Raw genomic sequence first — 16,482 nt, forward strand, 5'->3', positions numbered from 1 at the left:
AGCCGTATATGGCTATGACTTTAGTCTGCTGACTAGTTGATTTGAAATAGTATAAAAACAGAGTGACACTTCACTTCAGGACGCACCACACACTTCACTACACTTCACTACACGACACAACACAACACATGTCCTATACTCACACACAGAAGGACTTCGCTACTTTTTCACACACATAAAGAAGAAGGACACACGCATCCTTACATTGAAGATGACATATTGTTTACATTAGGCCTAAATACAGCCTACCTCACAAACAGCTGCTAGAGTGGACATCTCTCTGACATAGAAAAGCACAAACGGAGCTGAGACATCTCTTGAACATTCTTGATACAAGTTTTTGTTCTTATTATTTTTGTTTTACTACATCAAGCTGTAAGAAGAATTTAACTTTGTATATTTTCAAGTTGTTGCCAAGTGTGACCAAATAAACTCACACTTTGTTTTAAGACAGCCTGGCTACTGAACTTTTGAACAAAACGCCTAAGACACTGTTGACATAACACGTGTCTGAGAGGAGAAGGTTTTTACACCCTCTCCACATTTTTACATTGGCGATTGCCAGCCAGTCCAGTTTTTTTTCCCTGCTCCTTGACAAAGGGGGGAGACTCACACATTTTCATGATTGATCAAGTCTCGGGAAAAAAACGATCAAAGAACCTAGAAAGCGGCGTTTGTGTTCCATCAGACAAGGATGAAAGGTTCAAGGAACTGAGCCAGCTAAAGACGAGAAATTCTTCTAAATAAGATATGGCATCTGATAATCAAATATGGAGGAACAAGCAGCTCCAAGAAGAAACTAAGTAAAGAACCTAGACGGAGGCGTTTGCGTCAGATGTGGACAACAGTTCAATAAAAGTCGCGGGTGAGTTTTTCTATGTCTGTTTTCTCACCTCTAGGCAAAGTTTGTAACTTTGAAGAAAAAAAAAAAGGAAGACCCAGCCTATGAAGTTGATTGACAAGGCCATTTGGACGGTATGCTTCAAGCTATGGTTGGAAATCCAAGACTTTGTTTGTGAAAACGTAACGTTACGTACGTGAAGATTTCTGCCAAGGTTAGTTCCTAAGAAGGTGAGAAAGTCTCACATAAGAAAATATTGGGTAGTTGCCCAATAAGAAAAAATGTTGAATCAGGAACTGAAACTTCACGTTATTTGAAAAAGCTACCATTGAGGTACAACAGGCAGATGTATGTACTATTTGGTAAGCTAAGATGAAAGTTGGATTTTGATGTTTGAAGATGGAAAGTCCAAGAAGCAGGCAAAGAAAAATCAACAGGCAAGAACACTAAAGCACACTAAAGCACACTACAGCACACAATACAAGGAACAAGGCAAAAAGCTACAAGAAAATGATTCTTCCAAGAAAAAGCAACAAAGGAAAGAAGAAGCAACGAAAGAAAGAAAACGCAACAAAAGAAAGAAAAAGCAACAAACGAAAGAAAAGGCAACGAACAACAAATTTAAAGGACATTATTCATCTCTTGTTTTTTTTAAGTGCGCACAGGACTATCATACTAACAAGGGGTGAGTGTGTTTGTTTATATAAAATGGTAACATGGGATGGTTAACATCTCAAGGTTCAGAAGTATTTTCCTGTACCATCGGGAAATTGATACATTCCATATATATGGAATACAGGAATACATGCAGTAGTAAGGTAATTAATTAATGCCAGAGTGTAAAGAAGTTATTAAATAAGGAAACTAAGTTTAATGCTGCATGTAAATGTTTATGAATATTTAGGCCCTGAACAACAGAAAATGTGCGTTATTACACGTGGTCATTTTAAAACACATATATAGGGGGCAGAAAAAAGTTTTCAGAGAAAAAAGTATTGATTAAGATTGTGGAAAGAACTGTATGAAATTGAGATTATGGAAATAACATGGTGTTTAGTGTTTTAAAAAAATCCTACAGATTTGGTTGTAGGAAATAATAAGTTAAGGATTGAACAATTTTTACAAAAATTCCAAACTTAGATTTGGTTATTAAATGAAAAGTAGTAGATTGTTCTAATTTACTTAAGACTACCCAGAGAAAATATAAAAATATGAAAGTTTTGTTCAATCTAAAAAAATTGTAAAAATAGCAATTGTTAATAGTCTTTGTAAATTAGTATTTCTGGTAAAAGTAAGGACTTTGATTGAGGGAGGAGTTTTCTCGGGGATATGGCCAATCACAGTTTTTTGGGCAGGACCCAATCTGTGAGTTTCACGAGATTTTCCTCTAAACAATTTTTTTGTCATTACTATAATCAGGAAAGTCATATAACGTAGTGTACATGATTTTTGGCAGATGTACAAACAAAATATGTTTAAAAAAGTGGTAAAAAGGTTAAACATTTTAAAAACGAAAAACTAGATTGTTACCGAATTGTACAGTGTATTGTATACAAAGCATGATAGCTAAACTGATTGTAACAGATCATTCTCTGAAGAGTTTGTGACATGCGAGGAGTGTATTGCCAACAGAGAAATGCAGATCAGGTTACACAGACTAGTCATCATGCCATGACAGTTTTCACTTCTGTGGATCAAAGTCTTCCAAATAACTGGAAGAGGGTTCATGGATGAGGAAAAAATTTGTATTTAAAAGGTATTATTACTTACTAAAGTAATTGTTTTTAAAAATAAGATTTTTTGAAGCCTTAATAACTTTTCTAAGAGTTCATTGAGATTTTTGCAGACAAAGAATTTGTCTGAGTGAATTTTAATGAATTATATAGGCTTACTGTAGGGCAAATATTTTTAATTACAAGAGAGAACTAATATACAATAATTTGAAGATCTAAAGAAAGCCCTTATTAATTTAGTATTTTTGATTAATATAGAGATCTCTCTCAGCCATTTTACATTTAAGTGTATGTGGATGATGAGACAATTTCATTGGTATTTATAAAAAAAATGTGTTAGGAGAGCATTGTCCAATGCTACAGATCAGAGACATTGTGGGTTTTGCACCATTTGTTTTGAAAACATCTTATGTTACGCTAAGGGTGTTATTACAAGCAAAACAGGAGGTGTCAACACACAGCTTTGTCTAGTGGCAAATGGATGTTAAAAAGATCAGTTGTAGTGGTATTTAAAAATACATGGGGATTAAATAGATGCAGTGTGAGGGATAGAACCACAGTTGTATAAATGAAGGAAAAAGTCACTTTGTCAACTTTTAGTGAACATTTATTGGGAAAGAATTTCTTGTGCTTCTATAGATGGATCCAAATATTGGCACAATGGAATGACAATATTAAACTTTCTGTAAGTGTCTGCATTGAAAGCTGATCTTAAGACTGCCATGTGTTTGTTTAGCAGTCAGAGTGACAGAGCATGTGTGGTTCATTCAATCATACTGTATGAGAGGGATGGTTGGTTCTGAAAAGAAATTTCAACATGATCAAATTTCTTTCAGAAATAGAATATTTGGGAAAGCCCAACCTAAATTGTCAGTGTAAAGGAAACAATACAATAATCTGGTAAGATTATTCTTTTACACAATTTAATATTAGTCACAGGATAAAGAGGGGGACTGACATTTTGTCTTAGAATCAGTACAGACTGATGAAGATAATATGTATGGTAAAAAATAATTGATTTCAACAATAATGAATAGAGTTATTTTTAAATGAAAATATTTCTTTTTGCATATCCAGGTACCTGACTGACTGACTGACTGATTGATTTTTTGTTTAAGCTAATGAAAGAAATTCTGAACTACTCATTTTAGAACACTTTGTCATCAAACTTCTGAATAGTGTTTTATCTGTTTATAGAACAATCCAAAAGGAAAGAGTAACCTGATACTACAAAGTATTGAGGGATTTGGCTAATCCATATAGATTGATTATATTAGTTTTTTTCCACCTGCTAAAGGAGGATATTAGGATGTTGTTTTTTTTAGTTAATGTTTCTTTTTGATAAATTAATTGAGCTAATTCTAGAAAAAATAATATTTTTAACAAAAGTTAAGCTGTTGTGAACTTTTGTCATATTCCATTGGGGTTGGATTTCAAACCATGGAATCAGATAATGATTTAAAATTTTGCAGGACATGTATGCAATTTTAGGTATTTAGTAAAGATTTTGTTTCTTATCATCTTAAGTACTCAGGTATTGTAGTACGTATGATTAGTATTATAAAGTCTAAATAGGGTAAGATGATTCAAAAATAAGGTAAAGATTGGGTGACTTATTTACCTGTTATAGTCTTAGTTTAAAAACTTTATTATTTTTTAAACATAAGGTTTGTTAACTTTTGAGTTAATGACAGGATGTCTTTTGAGATTAGCATACTCCGTTATTTTTATATAATCTGTTATATAGAAAGAAGTGTGGTTGCAAACAGGTACAGGTATTTCAGAAGTTTGTTCACAAAACATGGCTAGGCCTTTGCTAAATTTAAATAGAAATGATGTCTTGAATGAGATTTCTACTTCTAATGAGTATGTTTAGTAATTTATTCCAGTAGCTAAAGTTATGGTTAAGAATTATAGATCTGAAGGTACCAGGGATGCAAACAGATGTCAACTGGGATATCAATTGGAAAGATTATTTTGTTATTTTTAAGGTACATTGGAATTATACTTTTTGTTTTTAAAGAATTGGTAATAAATAATAAAAATAATTGGTAAAAATAAGAACTAAATGGGTAGGATGTAATCAGCAGGAATGTTTTAGTTTGAGGAAATACCTCAGTGACAACTGCTGCCGGAAATATATTATTGCATCCTATAGTTATTATATTTATTATCATGATGTTATGTATTTTATTTCAAATCTGTATTATGGTTAGAATGAAACGATTTTATAAATTGATTAAGGAAGAAATGAAAAAAGGTGAAAAAAAATTATGACAGGTATTTTTTAGTCGGAAAATTACTTCTGGCTTATCTGATCCTGTGATTGGCTGTGGTACATCTGGAGCAACTGATTCAAAATGTGTATGAAAGGGCCACAAATGGAGTGTGCGTGATTTAGTTAATATAATAAATTATATTCAGGGGGGATTGTAGAATAATTATATTAATTTGGCTTTATAATCAAGATCTGTAAGTATGCAGTCTGGGTTCCCTTTTATGCTTTGACTTTGAAAAAGCTCACTCAGCTCAGCATAAGACATATCTTGAAATAGCTAGGTTGTGTGCATGTCATTTTTGTAACAGTTGTTCTACATGTGCTGAGTTAATGACTAAGGTCAGTAGGTCAGTGATTTCACAGATAAGAATATACTCAGTATAACTGTCATAAACTTTATTGTAAAGATCTTTTTAAAGGTAAAAACATATATTATCCATAATATAGTTAGTTATTTGATATAGTTATTTAATTAATTAGTTAGATTGAGTTTGTGTGAAGTAATATATGTTTATATGTATCCAATTATAGTTTAATATGCATTTGTAAGGTTTGGTACAGAATTGCATTTCTGTAGTTTAAAAGATATCCATTACAAGAATTTGGCCATTTGGAAAGGTCATTCACCTTGAGTTTTTTATAAGAAACTGTTGTGTGTTACTGACAATCAAAGAGGTTTAAGAGACGTGTCAGCTGTTGGCAAAGAGAATATTTAGAATAATCACGAATATGATCATTTCATTTTTAGTTCTAGCCGTATATGGCTATGACTTTAGTCTGCTGACTAGTTGATTTGAAATAGTATAAAAACAGAGTGACACTTCACTTCAGGACGCACCACACACTTCACTACACTTCACTACACGACACAACACAACACATGTCCTATACTCACACACAGAAGGACTTCGCTACTTTTTCACACACATAAAGAAGAAGGACACACGCATCCTTACATTGAAGATGACATATTGTTTACATTAGGCCTAAATACAGCCTACCTCACAAACAGCTGCTAGAGTGGACATCTCTCTGACATAGAAAAGCACAAACGGAGCTGAGACATCTCTTGAACATTCTTGATATAAGTTTTTGTTCTTATTATTTTTGTTTTACTACATCAAGCTGTAAGAAGAATTTAACTTTGTATATTTTCAAGTTGTTGCCAAGTGTGACCAAATAAACTCACACTTTGTTTTAAGACAGCCTGGCTACTGAACTTTTGAACAAAACGCCTAAGACACTGTTGACATAACACGTGTCTGAGAGGAGAAGGTTTTTACACCCTCTCCACATTTTTACAGGAGAGGAGTCTCTTTTCTGACAGATTTTGACATAAATTCAAAAGCTTTTATGTGTCTCTAAGCTGAGGATTGCTTCATTCAGCCACCCTCCCTATGTGCCACGCAATTTTAATATAAATGGTACTGACTTGCTCCATCTGTATTTCAACAGTTTAGTACCTACTTCTGGTAATGAAGATTATACATTACAATTTCATCAGTGATCGACTTAAACAATCAATAGATTTGGCAAATGTATCAGCATTCAATTCAATGGCTGGCTTAAGGGAGCCTTGACGGAAATAATATTTTGTTATGGCCTCCACATTTAAGCACACATATAATCATCCCTAAACCATTGTATACGATATAAAAATACTTACTAAAGAAGGCATTTACAAACTAAGTTCCATCAAATACCCTGCCATCCTATCAAAATGTGTGAGACCAAAATTTAGAAATTTATATTCAAGCATTTATAACTAAAATTCTTGCTACTGTATTGATACTGTATTTTAAATTAAAATGCAAGGACAGTTAACCAGCACCAGCTACTGTAATTATGGATTAGTTGTCTATGAACTTATAGATAGGAAAGAGGACAAAGCCATTTCTTTGTTGTGTTACAGTATTTATGCTTGCAGGAAAGAAAAAAGGAAAGACAATAAAGTGAATTTGACAGCTCATTCATTCTCTCCAGCAGAAAAAGTCAGGTTTCTGCCTAGATGCTTAATAACGCTGAACAATCATTAAGTAACCCTACTTTTCTGGGTGCAGGATATCCTATCAGTAAGTAATCTGCCAACTGTGCTCACAAAATATATTAAGACATATTAGGACAATGTTATGATAAGTTATATTAGAAAGGGTATGTTATCACAGCTAGAACCCAATGGGGTAAACAGGAATTTTACTATACTGTTTATGTATGATTCATTTGATCAATGGTAGGACTATTGTCCATTATTTTGATTGAGATTTGTATGTAAATGTTTTACTGCTATACCTGATTGTTATATACCAGAACCAGCTGCCTTTAATATTTCTGTTATTTGTTTGATAATTTCAATAAAAATTATTTAATGATAAAAAAAGGAAGGGTATGTTACTCAATGTCTATGCTCAGCTGGAGCTCTGTTCCAGAAAATCCAAAGTGCTCTGCACATTTAACCCTTTTGCTGCCAGGCCCTGTGCTCCATTTTGTACACTCAGGTGGCAAGACCATTTTTGCAATTTTTCCTTTATTTTTTATTTTTCACTTATAGCTCTCAGAATTTGTGAAATACACCCCCCCCCCCCCAAACCATATATTTTCTGAAAGCACATGATAAGTAGAATAAAAAGAAGGTCCTACTGATTTTTTTAGACCCCGCGGTATTTGCGCAAATGTTTATCAAACCAATATATTTGCAAAAAATACACTAAAACCATTAGCAGATAAAAACTGCAAATTTTACAAAACTCCTACTAAATATAAAATCCTAACCTGTATTGAGTAAATAGATAACAAATATTTGTAACATTTAAATTGCGCCTTTTTGCAAAATGGTGAAAATTGAACAGACGTAAAAATGTAAATATCCAAATTTCTCTAAGAATCTGAAGGTTTTAATTTTTTCCTTACACCTTTCAGAATTTGTAAAAGACCCCCAAAACCATATATTTCTGAAAGCATATGACCTCTAAAATAAAAAGAAGGTGCTACTGATTTTTTTAGACCCTGCGGTATTTGCGCAAATGTTTATCGAACCAATATAATGGCAAAAAATACACTAAAACCATTATTAGCAGATAAAAAAACACAGCTAATTTGACAAAATTCCTGCTAAATCCCTACTAAATATAAAAGCTTAACCTGTATGGAGTTAATAAATAACTAAAAAGTTTTAATTTTTACATTGCACCCTTTTGCAAAATGGCGATGATCGAACGTATGCAAAAATGTAAATATCCAAATTTCTCTAAAAATCTGAAGGTTTAAATTTTTTCCTTACAGCTTTCAGAATTTGTAAAATACCCTCAAAACCACATATTTTCTGAAAGCATATGACCTCTAGAATAAAAAGAAGGTGCTACTGATTTTTTAGACCCTGCGGTATTTTCGCAAATGTTTATCGAACCAATATATTGGCAAAAAATACACTAAAACCATTACTAGCTATTTGTAAATTTTTGGAGGTTGACGTTCTGACGTCATCGCGCTTCTCAGTGGACGGGTGTTCACTTGCTGGCTGGCTGTTTTGATATGACTGTTTTTATCTTCCCAATTGAAAGTGCAATTCTTTTTTCATATTAAATCCTTTATGGTACAATACACACTGTGGAGTCTCTTTTTCTATTTTCTGGGCAATATCTCAATTGATTTGTAAATTTTTAATTGCGCCTTTTTGCAAAATGGTGAAAATCTGGAGGTTTTCATTTTTCACTTACAGCTTTCAGAATTTGAAAAGACCCCTCAAACTAGACATTTTCTAAAAGCACATGACCAGTAGAATAAAAAAAAGTGCTACTGATTTTTCCCCACAATAATTGTGCAAATGTTCATCATATCGATATTTTCACTAAAAATACACTTAAATCATTAATATTACACACAAACACAACGTAACTTACAAAATTCCTGCTAAATTAGTACTAAAACCTCGTTCACATGTGGTATACTAAAGTGTATGCTCATGGGGGGCCATGTTTACCCGCACAGGGATGCACAGGTGTTCTGTGCATCCCTGTATAGGCAGTCCCATTTATGTCAATTGGGATGCAACAGCTGCACAGGCATAGCTGCTGTTCCCAATCTGACATCCGTGTGGGTACATGACCCCGAACGCAGACAGTGTGAGCTCAGGGACATGCATGCGGACCTACATGGATGTAAAATTGGAAGCAATGGCTCTGTTCGTGCAGGTGCTACATCCCAAACGACATCAATGGGACTGTCTGCACATAGATGCATGGAACACCCGTGCATCCCTGTAAAGGTACGCTGTGCATGCGCTGTGTGAACAAGGCCTTAGGCCCCTTTCACTCAAGGACACCGAACGGGTCTGCCTGTCCATTTTTCAGGTGGGCCAATCAGACCACCCATTGTTCTCTATGGAGAGACTGATGTAAATGGACATGTGTCCGTTTACACCCACCTGCATCTGATCCAGTCCACTAAAAACAGACGGATCGGGATTCCATTGCCCATCCATCTAGAAGATCGGATCAGATGGCATCCGATGGAAATGGACAGTCAGTCCGTTTCCATCCAACCGTCCCATAGCGAGCTGTGTCCGTGTCTGCTTTGCATCAGCGGAGTGGAGACAGACCTGTCATCCGCCTGCTCAGCGGGGATCATCAGACAGGTTCCCCGCTGAGCGGGCAGATCTGCTTTTTCAGAGTCCGCTCAATGTGAAAGGGGTCTTACCAGGAGCGGCCGGTCCATTAGCGGCACCGCTCCCCTGCAGGGAGCCAGACTCATACGTTTGTATGAGGTTTTTTTTTTTTTTCAAGCCACATGATTAGAGCCGGAGGCTCGAATTGGCTTGAAAAAGGTTGGGCTTGGGCGCCTAGCATTGCGCTGCGAACCCACCCACTTGTGAGTTGTGACAATGGCGAATTAACATTCGCTATCATCTTCCGGCTTCTCCTGGCCAATCAGGATGGATCGGGTTGGCCGGTAGGAGAAGCTGAGGTATCCGTGGAGGGGTGAGTGCAGGCGGACCTGGGGGGCCTTACTATGTTTGTGGGGGTTTTTTAATTTTGCTTTTTACAACTTTTTTTTTACAGTCATTACATTTTCACATTTTTTTTTGGGGGGGGGAGATATCAGAGGTCTAAACAGACCCCCATATCTCTTTTTTTGAGACAGAGAAAGGGACTGAAGACAGTCCCTTTTCTCTGCAGCACTTTACTTGAATGAATGAGAATCTGTATAGAGATTCCATTCATTCAGAAAATGACAGTCTGATACATTCTACCACTCGCGGTTACAATATATCAGCTGTCAGTGGGCACATAGTAGCGATCAGTAGTGATCGCTGCATGTGCCCTCTTTTCTACAGGGGGGAGCTTAGTAAACACATGTTTACTAAAGCCCTCCAAGCCCCAACTTCACCTCCACAGGCACCGCTTCCCCCGCCGTGCTCTCCAGCCTGACAGAACGCGGAGATCTGCGCAGCTAGAAGCTGCAGGCGGAGGGAGGGGAAGGAGAGATGCTGCTCGGAGCAGCCATGGACTGGGGGTGCGGGGGCAGTTGGGGGGTGATCTGACTGGTGGGGGGACAAATCTGGACACCCCCCCCAAGCCTCATCCAGCACCTGAAGCCAGCAGGAGTGGAAGAGAAGAGATGTCGGCTGATGGTGGCTGCGGGGGAGCGGGTTTGCAGGGGAGGGGGGGCGGATCGGGTGGAGGGGGGTAGTAAATGCTGGTGGTGAAGGGCATAGGAGAGGAGAGTGGGGGGGGCAGTTTTAGATGGAAGGGTGCGGCAGGGGTGGAGAGGCAGGGGATCGGGAGGCAGCAGCGTGGGTGGGGGCGGTCACATTAGGGGTTAATAATTCTGATCAGCGGGTTTTAATCTGCTAAACAGAATTATAGATTTGTTCAGCAGAGTCTGCTGAACAATTCTGATATAAGCTTATTATCAATGAAGTGACCATTAGCTTATAGGAGAGGGAGAAATGAGGTCTGTATACCATACTGACCTGGCCACCTGCAGGCACTTCTGTACGTCCGTACGGCGTATGGACCTGCCAATGAAAGGGTTAAGGAACGCTTTGTGCTTCTAGGAGCTTGCTAAAACCAAAGATACTTGGATCCTAAAAGGAATTGTTGGTTAGATATTCTCCAATGCCCAGATGGCTTGTCATGTAGTAACACCATACAATAAGCAAACAGAAATTTATTTCTGAAAGGGATTAGTAGCTCTTTTATATAAAGGTAACTTGTTTACTGTTAAGAGCTTTCCATAACATACAATACAAAAATAGGATTTTTTCTACAGCTTACCTGTAAAATCCTTTTCTTGGAGTACATCACAGGACACAGAACCGGTTATTATATTAATAACTACTTGGGTTACTATAGGTGAATGGACACTGGTAGATCAATCAAACAGTCCTCCCCTATATAACTCCTCCTACACAGGAAGCAGAACAGTTTTGTAGCAAGCAATACATTCCCAAAAGAGGGGAGGGACCTCTGTGTCCTGTGATGTACTCCAAGAAAAGTATTTTACAGGTAAGCTGTAGAAAAAATCTTTTCTTTATCGTACATCACAGGACTCAGAGCCGGTTATTATATTAATAACCACTTGGGACATCCCAAAGCAATATCCTTGAGGGGAGGGAGACACCATCATAGAAACTGCCTCCAGAGAAGGACCTACTCTGCTATCTGTAATATGCTGAGGCCAAAGGCAGTATCTTTTACATTGACAACCACCTGGTAAAAATCCAGTAGATGTATAAACCAAAGACCCAATTGTGGTCTTGCACACCTGGGCCACTGACACCCGATAACGTATGGCCCAAGATACTCCCCCAAACCTGGTAGAGAATCTCTCCCCAACCTCTCAACCGTTTAGTCACAACTGACGTCAGTTGTACGCACCCGTGATGACGTCAGTTGTGACGAAACGGTCGTAGGGTTCGCTGCGTATACACGCACGGCGCATGCACATTTTTGTTTTTTTATACTAGCAGAGCATTTTATCTGTATCCTTGCAAAGAACGTTTTATTGTATTGGGACTTTTGTTTGAATAAACCATCAAAGGAATCTCTGTACTACTGGGTTTTTTTCTTCCTTCCCTTTCTTGGATAATACATTGAATGCTGTGGAAGTGGATGCTCATTGGCGTGCAGCTCCTGTCCCTTCGGCTGTCCATCGGTGCACAGCACCTGTCTCCTGTGAGTGCGCCATGGAAGTTATTCCTTATTGATGCCAGCTGGTCATCTGTGAGAGAAGTGAGTCCTTAACAGTGTCCCTACTGTTTCTACTAAGCCTGACTTGACACCCCTGAGAAGGGCGACCGCAGGCTTTCTGGTAAGCCTCCATTATTTGTTGAAAGGTGACGGGCAGCACAAGTGGTGGAGAACACAGATCCAGGGTCTAGTATCGGAATTCTTTCGTTGGGACATCTTCACTTATGAACTTTTCTGTTGCCACATTTTGTGTTTCATTATGCACGTATTTTCTTCAACACATTAATTGGACTATAGACCATTTTTTTCACTGGATGTTTCTTATTTTTGATCATGATTAATTTTTATATGCTTTATATTAGTGTAAACCTACACATTATATTCACTTGGTAATTATTGGTCTATTATCCGGCGCTGCACTTTTATTTATACATTTATCTCTCTGTGCCCTATATTGGGGTTATAGTGCCTAGCAGCAGGATATCCTTCATGGTTTATTTTAGTAATTCACGTTTTTTATTTATCACGCACCTAGCACAATTCTTTCTTCATAATCATTGAACTGGCAGATCCACTGCTAAATATTCAACCTGGATGCCTCCTGCCCTTCCTGGGCCTTCTGGCAGCACAAACCAGGATTCCTGACCTGTGCCGACAACTCAAGTAGATCCTAAGTGCCTGAACAACCTCTAGAGTATGTAGCGATCTTTCTCCTGCCGACTGTGCATTAGCAGAGAAATAAAAGGCAAGACACTGTTCTGATTCAAGTGAAAACTAGAAATCACTGTAGGCAATAAAAGTGGATGGGGACGCAACATCACCTTATGATGCGAGACCTAGAACGGCTCCTTGCATGAAAGAGCCACCAACTCTGACACTCCACTCAGTGAAGTGATAGCAACCAAAGAAGCCACCTTCCGAGATAAAAGGACCAACAGAATCCCCCAATTGGTTCCAAAACTGGCCTCTGCAAGGACAATCGAGATCAAATTCAATATATCGGGGTGGGGTGAGCGCGAGAATACATCCCTTCTATGGAGGCACCATCCCGTAAATATATGCAGATGTGTTCCTAAAAAGGTATATAGAACTGAATGGGACTTTAATTGTGCCTTTAAGAAGTATAAATAGATGAAAAACAATTAATGAGAAAATACATTATTTTATTTTATTCAGTATAAAAACAGTTAATAATACATTACAGTTAACATATTTGAAATGGATTCAGGGTGTGCAAATCCCCAATTGAGGCCGCTTCGTCAGGGCCTTTGAGAATGGCACAATGTGATCACATGTAGATTCTACAAATATAACATCAATTAATATTAGATTAATTATAGATTTATAAAGTTACATCAGTGAGGGCTAGAATAGAAAATATATATAGCCATTGATGCATACATTTATTACAAAGGTATGTGTTTAATGAAAAAATGTTAACAATTTTTACTAAACAGAGCTAGATGTTTTATAAAGTATTCAACAGACAAATATAGCTGCATTATCAGTCCACTAGAGGCGTGTATGGCGATGCTAGTCAACGTGTGAGGTTAAGCAGTGATCAACTCTATGCTGATAAATGTTTAAACAGGTAATGCTGTGGTTTATATAAGAAGGAAACTTGAATATATATGTAAAAATATGAATCATATTATTCTATCAAAGAGTTTTTTCCCCCACTCACCCGGGAACTATAATTGGAGGGTACCGGCTCGGTGGGACAATATGAGGCCTTTGTGCTCATGGGAATACTCCAACCCCAACCTTCCTCAACCGAGAGGAAAAAGGGCAGGCCCTATATATGCAGATGAAAGAGCATGGTAAACTAAATGGCTGAAAGATGATAATAGTAATAATAGACACCTCCAAAGACAAATGGAGGTGTCAACCACAACTGAGGACAGCAGAACAGAGTAGATGTGAATATGTGGGGAGCAAGAACGGTGGGGTGGAGGGGGGGAAAGAAGAAAGAGAGGGAAGAGGAGGGGAGAGGGAAAGAGGAAGCAGAGAGGGAAGGGGGGAGAGAGAGAAGAGGGAGAAGGACATGGAAAAGGGGGGGGGGGGGAGAAGGACGTGGAAAAGGGGGGGAGGAGGAGTGGGGGAGGGAGGGGAAGGGGAAAGGGGAGAGGGGAGGGAGGGAAAAAGGGGAGGAGGGGAAGGAGGGAGAGAGGGGAGAAGGAAGGGTAAAAAGGGGGGGGAGGGGGGAAAAAGGGAAGGGAAAGAAGGGGGTGGGGGGAAGGGAAAGGAGGGAGAGAAGGACAGAAGGAAGGGTAAAGAAAAGGGGGGGGGGAAGGGGAGAAGGGAAAGGAGGGGGGGAAAGGAAAGGTAAAAAAAAGGGGGGGGGGGGAGAGGGAGGGGAGAGAGGAGGAAAAAGAGGGTGAGGGGGAGGGAGAACTGAGGAGGAAGAGAAAAGAGGGGAGGAAAGAGAGAAAGAAATAGAAAAAGGTGATGTAGATCAACAAACTGAACATTCATGGCACTTGCTTACCAAGTAGTTGTGTAGAGATATACACTAAATTTAAATGAAAAATAAGTGTAATCCTGAAAAACAAAGATTTTTGTTGCTTGGATGGTTGCTTTCCCTTTAAGGAGAAGGGGGAGTGTATCACTGTGTCTTGAGAGGACGATCAGAGAAGAGGCATCCCAGAGTGGGAAGAAATTGACTGATTTCACAGATTTCTGGGGATTAAATTTAAACAAGCAACCATGAGTTCATAGACAAAGGCTCCCTGAGCATATAAAAAGAAGAACTGTTACGAAGCAATGCCCAGAGTGAAGGAGAGGAGAGATTTACATACCTTAAATCATGCAAACGCCATGTCTCCTCAGCGTTCCGCATACAAACAAGCAGGTGAGCCGCTGAAGAGACACTGAAACAAAGTGTCTTATTATAGAGAGACACAGCTGCTCTAATTGTCCCGGGAGGGGTGGATCAGTGGGAGGAGATTCCTGGGGTTGTTCGAGTCATCCGGATAGCACGGAGCTGGAGTAGGCTCTGGGGATCCGGAGGGACGGGGACAAGCCCATCTCAGCACTGATGCCGTGGGGTTCGCATACCAAGCAATGCATGCAGGAAACACCCCGGTCCGTGTCCTCTCCTATTCCCTCTAGGATGTAAAAAAGGGGAGGGATACGGGTCCTTCTCTAACACTGATTGAGATGAATCGGTCAAAGGAAGAAAAGATCCCGCAATGTAGGGAGGAGGCGGGACTTGGACGGCATAGCATTAAGTCAGGACTGACTTGGAAGAGCCCGGGCTGGCAACGCTGCTCTTCTCATAAAAAAGGGGGGACAAGCCACATAACCGCCTACCCTATGGCGGCAAGTGGTAGGTGTCCGCAGGTGGGGACATTTTTATGGGAGCGCCTCTGGGGGACATGGTGAAACACCATGTCCTCAGGCAGTGAAGAGACACGAGCGAGGCCAGAAGGCCCCCCGTGCTGGGAGTCGCTCTGTATTGTTGTTTTAATATGCGGTTATATTGTGGACGTGTGCGGTGGCAGTGATCTACCTATACAGTATATTATACTATACATCCTCCTCAGAGAGGTGTCAACAATGTTTATGATTATTATCCAATTGTTCTGTTCTTTAATCACATGGATTTTTAATTTTTGTGCGTTTTGATGTTTCCCCATATCTCACCCGCGATCACCTGTTTTGGAGCGACTTCCAGCATGGGGTCCCTTTTGGCCTCGCTCGTGTCTCTTCACTGTCCGAGGACATGGTGTTTCACCATGTCCCCCAGAGGCGCTCCCTGCCCAGTCCTTGCCCTATACCACAGCTTGGTTACATCGTGAGTACCCAGAAACTGACACATTGTCCTTTCTGGTTGTATTTATTTCTATTTTTTGATGGTTTCATACCTTGCAATTTCAGAAATCCTGTAGCATCCGCCCCTGAAGAAGTGTATTCACAGAAACGCGTCGGACACCATGGATGTAGCCACTGGGCTTTTAATAGGATCTTACCCTGATTAACTTCTTGATGCATCTTATATATTATATTTTTTATACTCACCTTCTACATTTTGTGTTTTGTGCTTCCCAGTATATATGTATATTTTGCACATTATATTTGCAACAGCTATTTATTGTTAGACTTTATGATGACTGTCTTTATACACATGTATTTATGTAGGCTATGTCCTGCGCGCATGCACAGTAATGCCCCGTACACACGGTCGGATTTTCAGACGGAAAATGTGTGATAGAACCTTGTTGTCGGAAATTCCGACTGTGTGTAGGCTCCATCACACATTTTCCATCGGATTTTCCGACACACAAAGTTTGAGAGCAGGATATAAAATTTTCCGACAACAAAATCCATTGTTGGAAATTCCGATCGTGTGTACACAAATCCGACGGACAAAGTGCCACGCATGCTCAGAATAAATAAAGAGATGAAAGCTATTGGCTACTGCCCCGTTTATAGTCCCGACGT

General features: G+C 39.0%; 1 protein-coding gene across 8 annotated transcripts in view; it reads right to left on the bottom strand.

Annotated features, from left to right (window-relative positions):
* The window catches only part of HIBCH (3-hydroxyisobutyryl-CoA hydrolase), a 241,527-nt gene that overhangs the window by 47,502 nt on the left and 177,543 nt on the right, over positions 1–16,482 (bottom strand). For 7 of the 8 annotated variants that reach the window (XM_073633201.1, XM_073633200.1, XM_073633197.1 and 4 more), the window contains one exon: positions 10,821–10,865. The exons of the other annotated variant lie outside the window; for it this stretch is intronic. In XM_073633201.1, coding sequence (XP_073489302.1) covers positions 10,821–10,865 — 45 coding nt within the window. The remainder of the gene's footprint in view (positions 1–10,820; positions 10,866–16,482) is intronic. 8 annotated transcript variants of the gene reach the window in all.

Source organism: Aquarana catesbeiana, linkage group LG06, assembly GCF_042186555.1.
Source record: "Aquarana catesbeiana isolate 2022-GZ linkage group LG06, ASM4218655v1, whole genome shotgun sequence".
NCBI classification, from domain to species: Eukaryota; Metazoa; Chordata; class Amphibia; order Anura; family Ranidae; genus Aquarana; species Aquarana catesbeiana.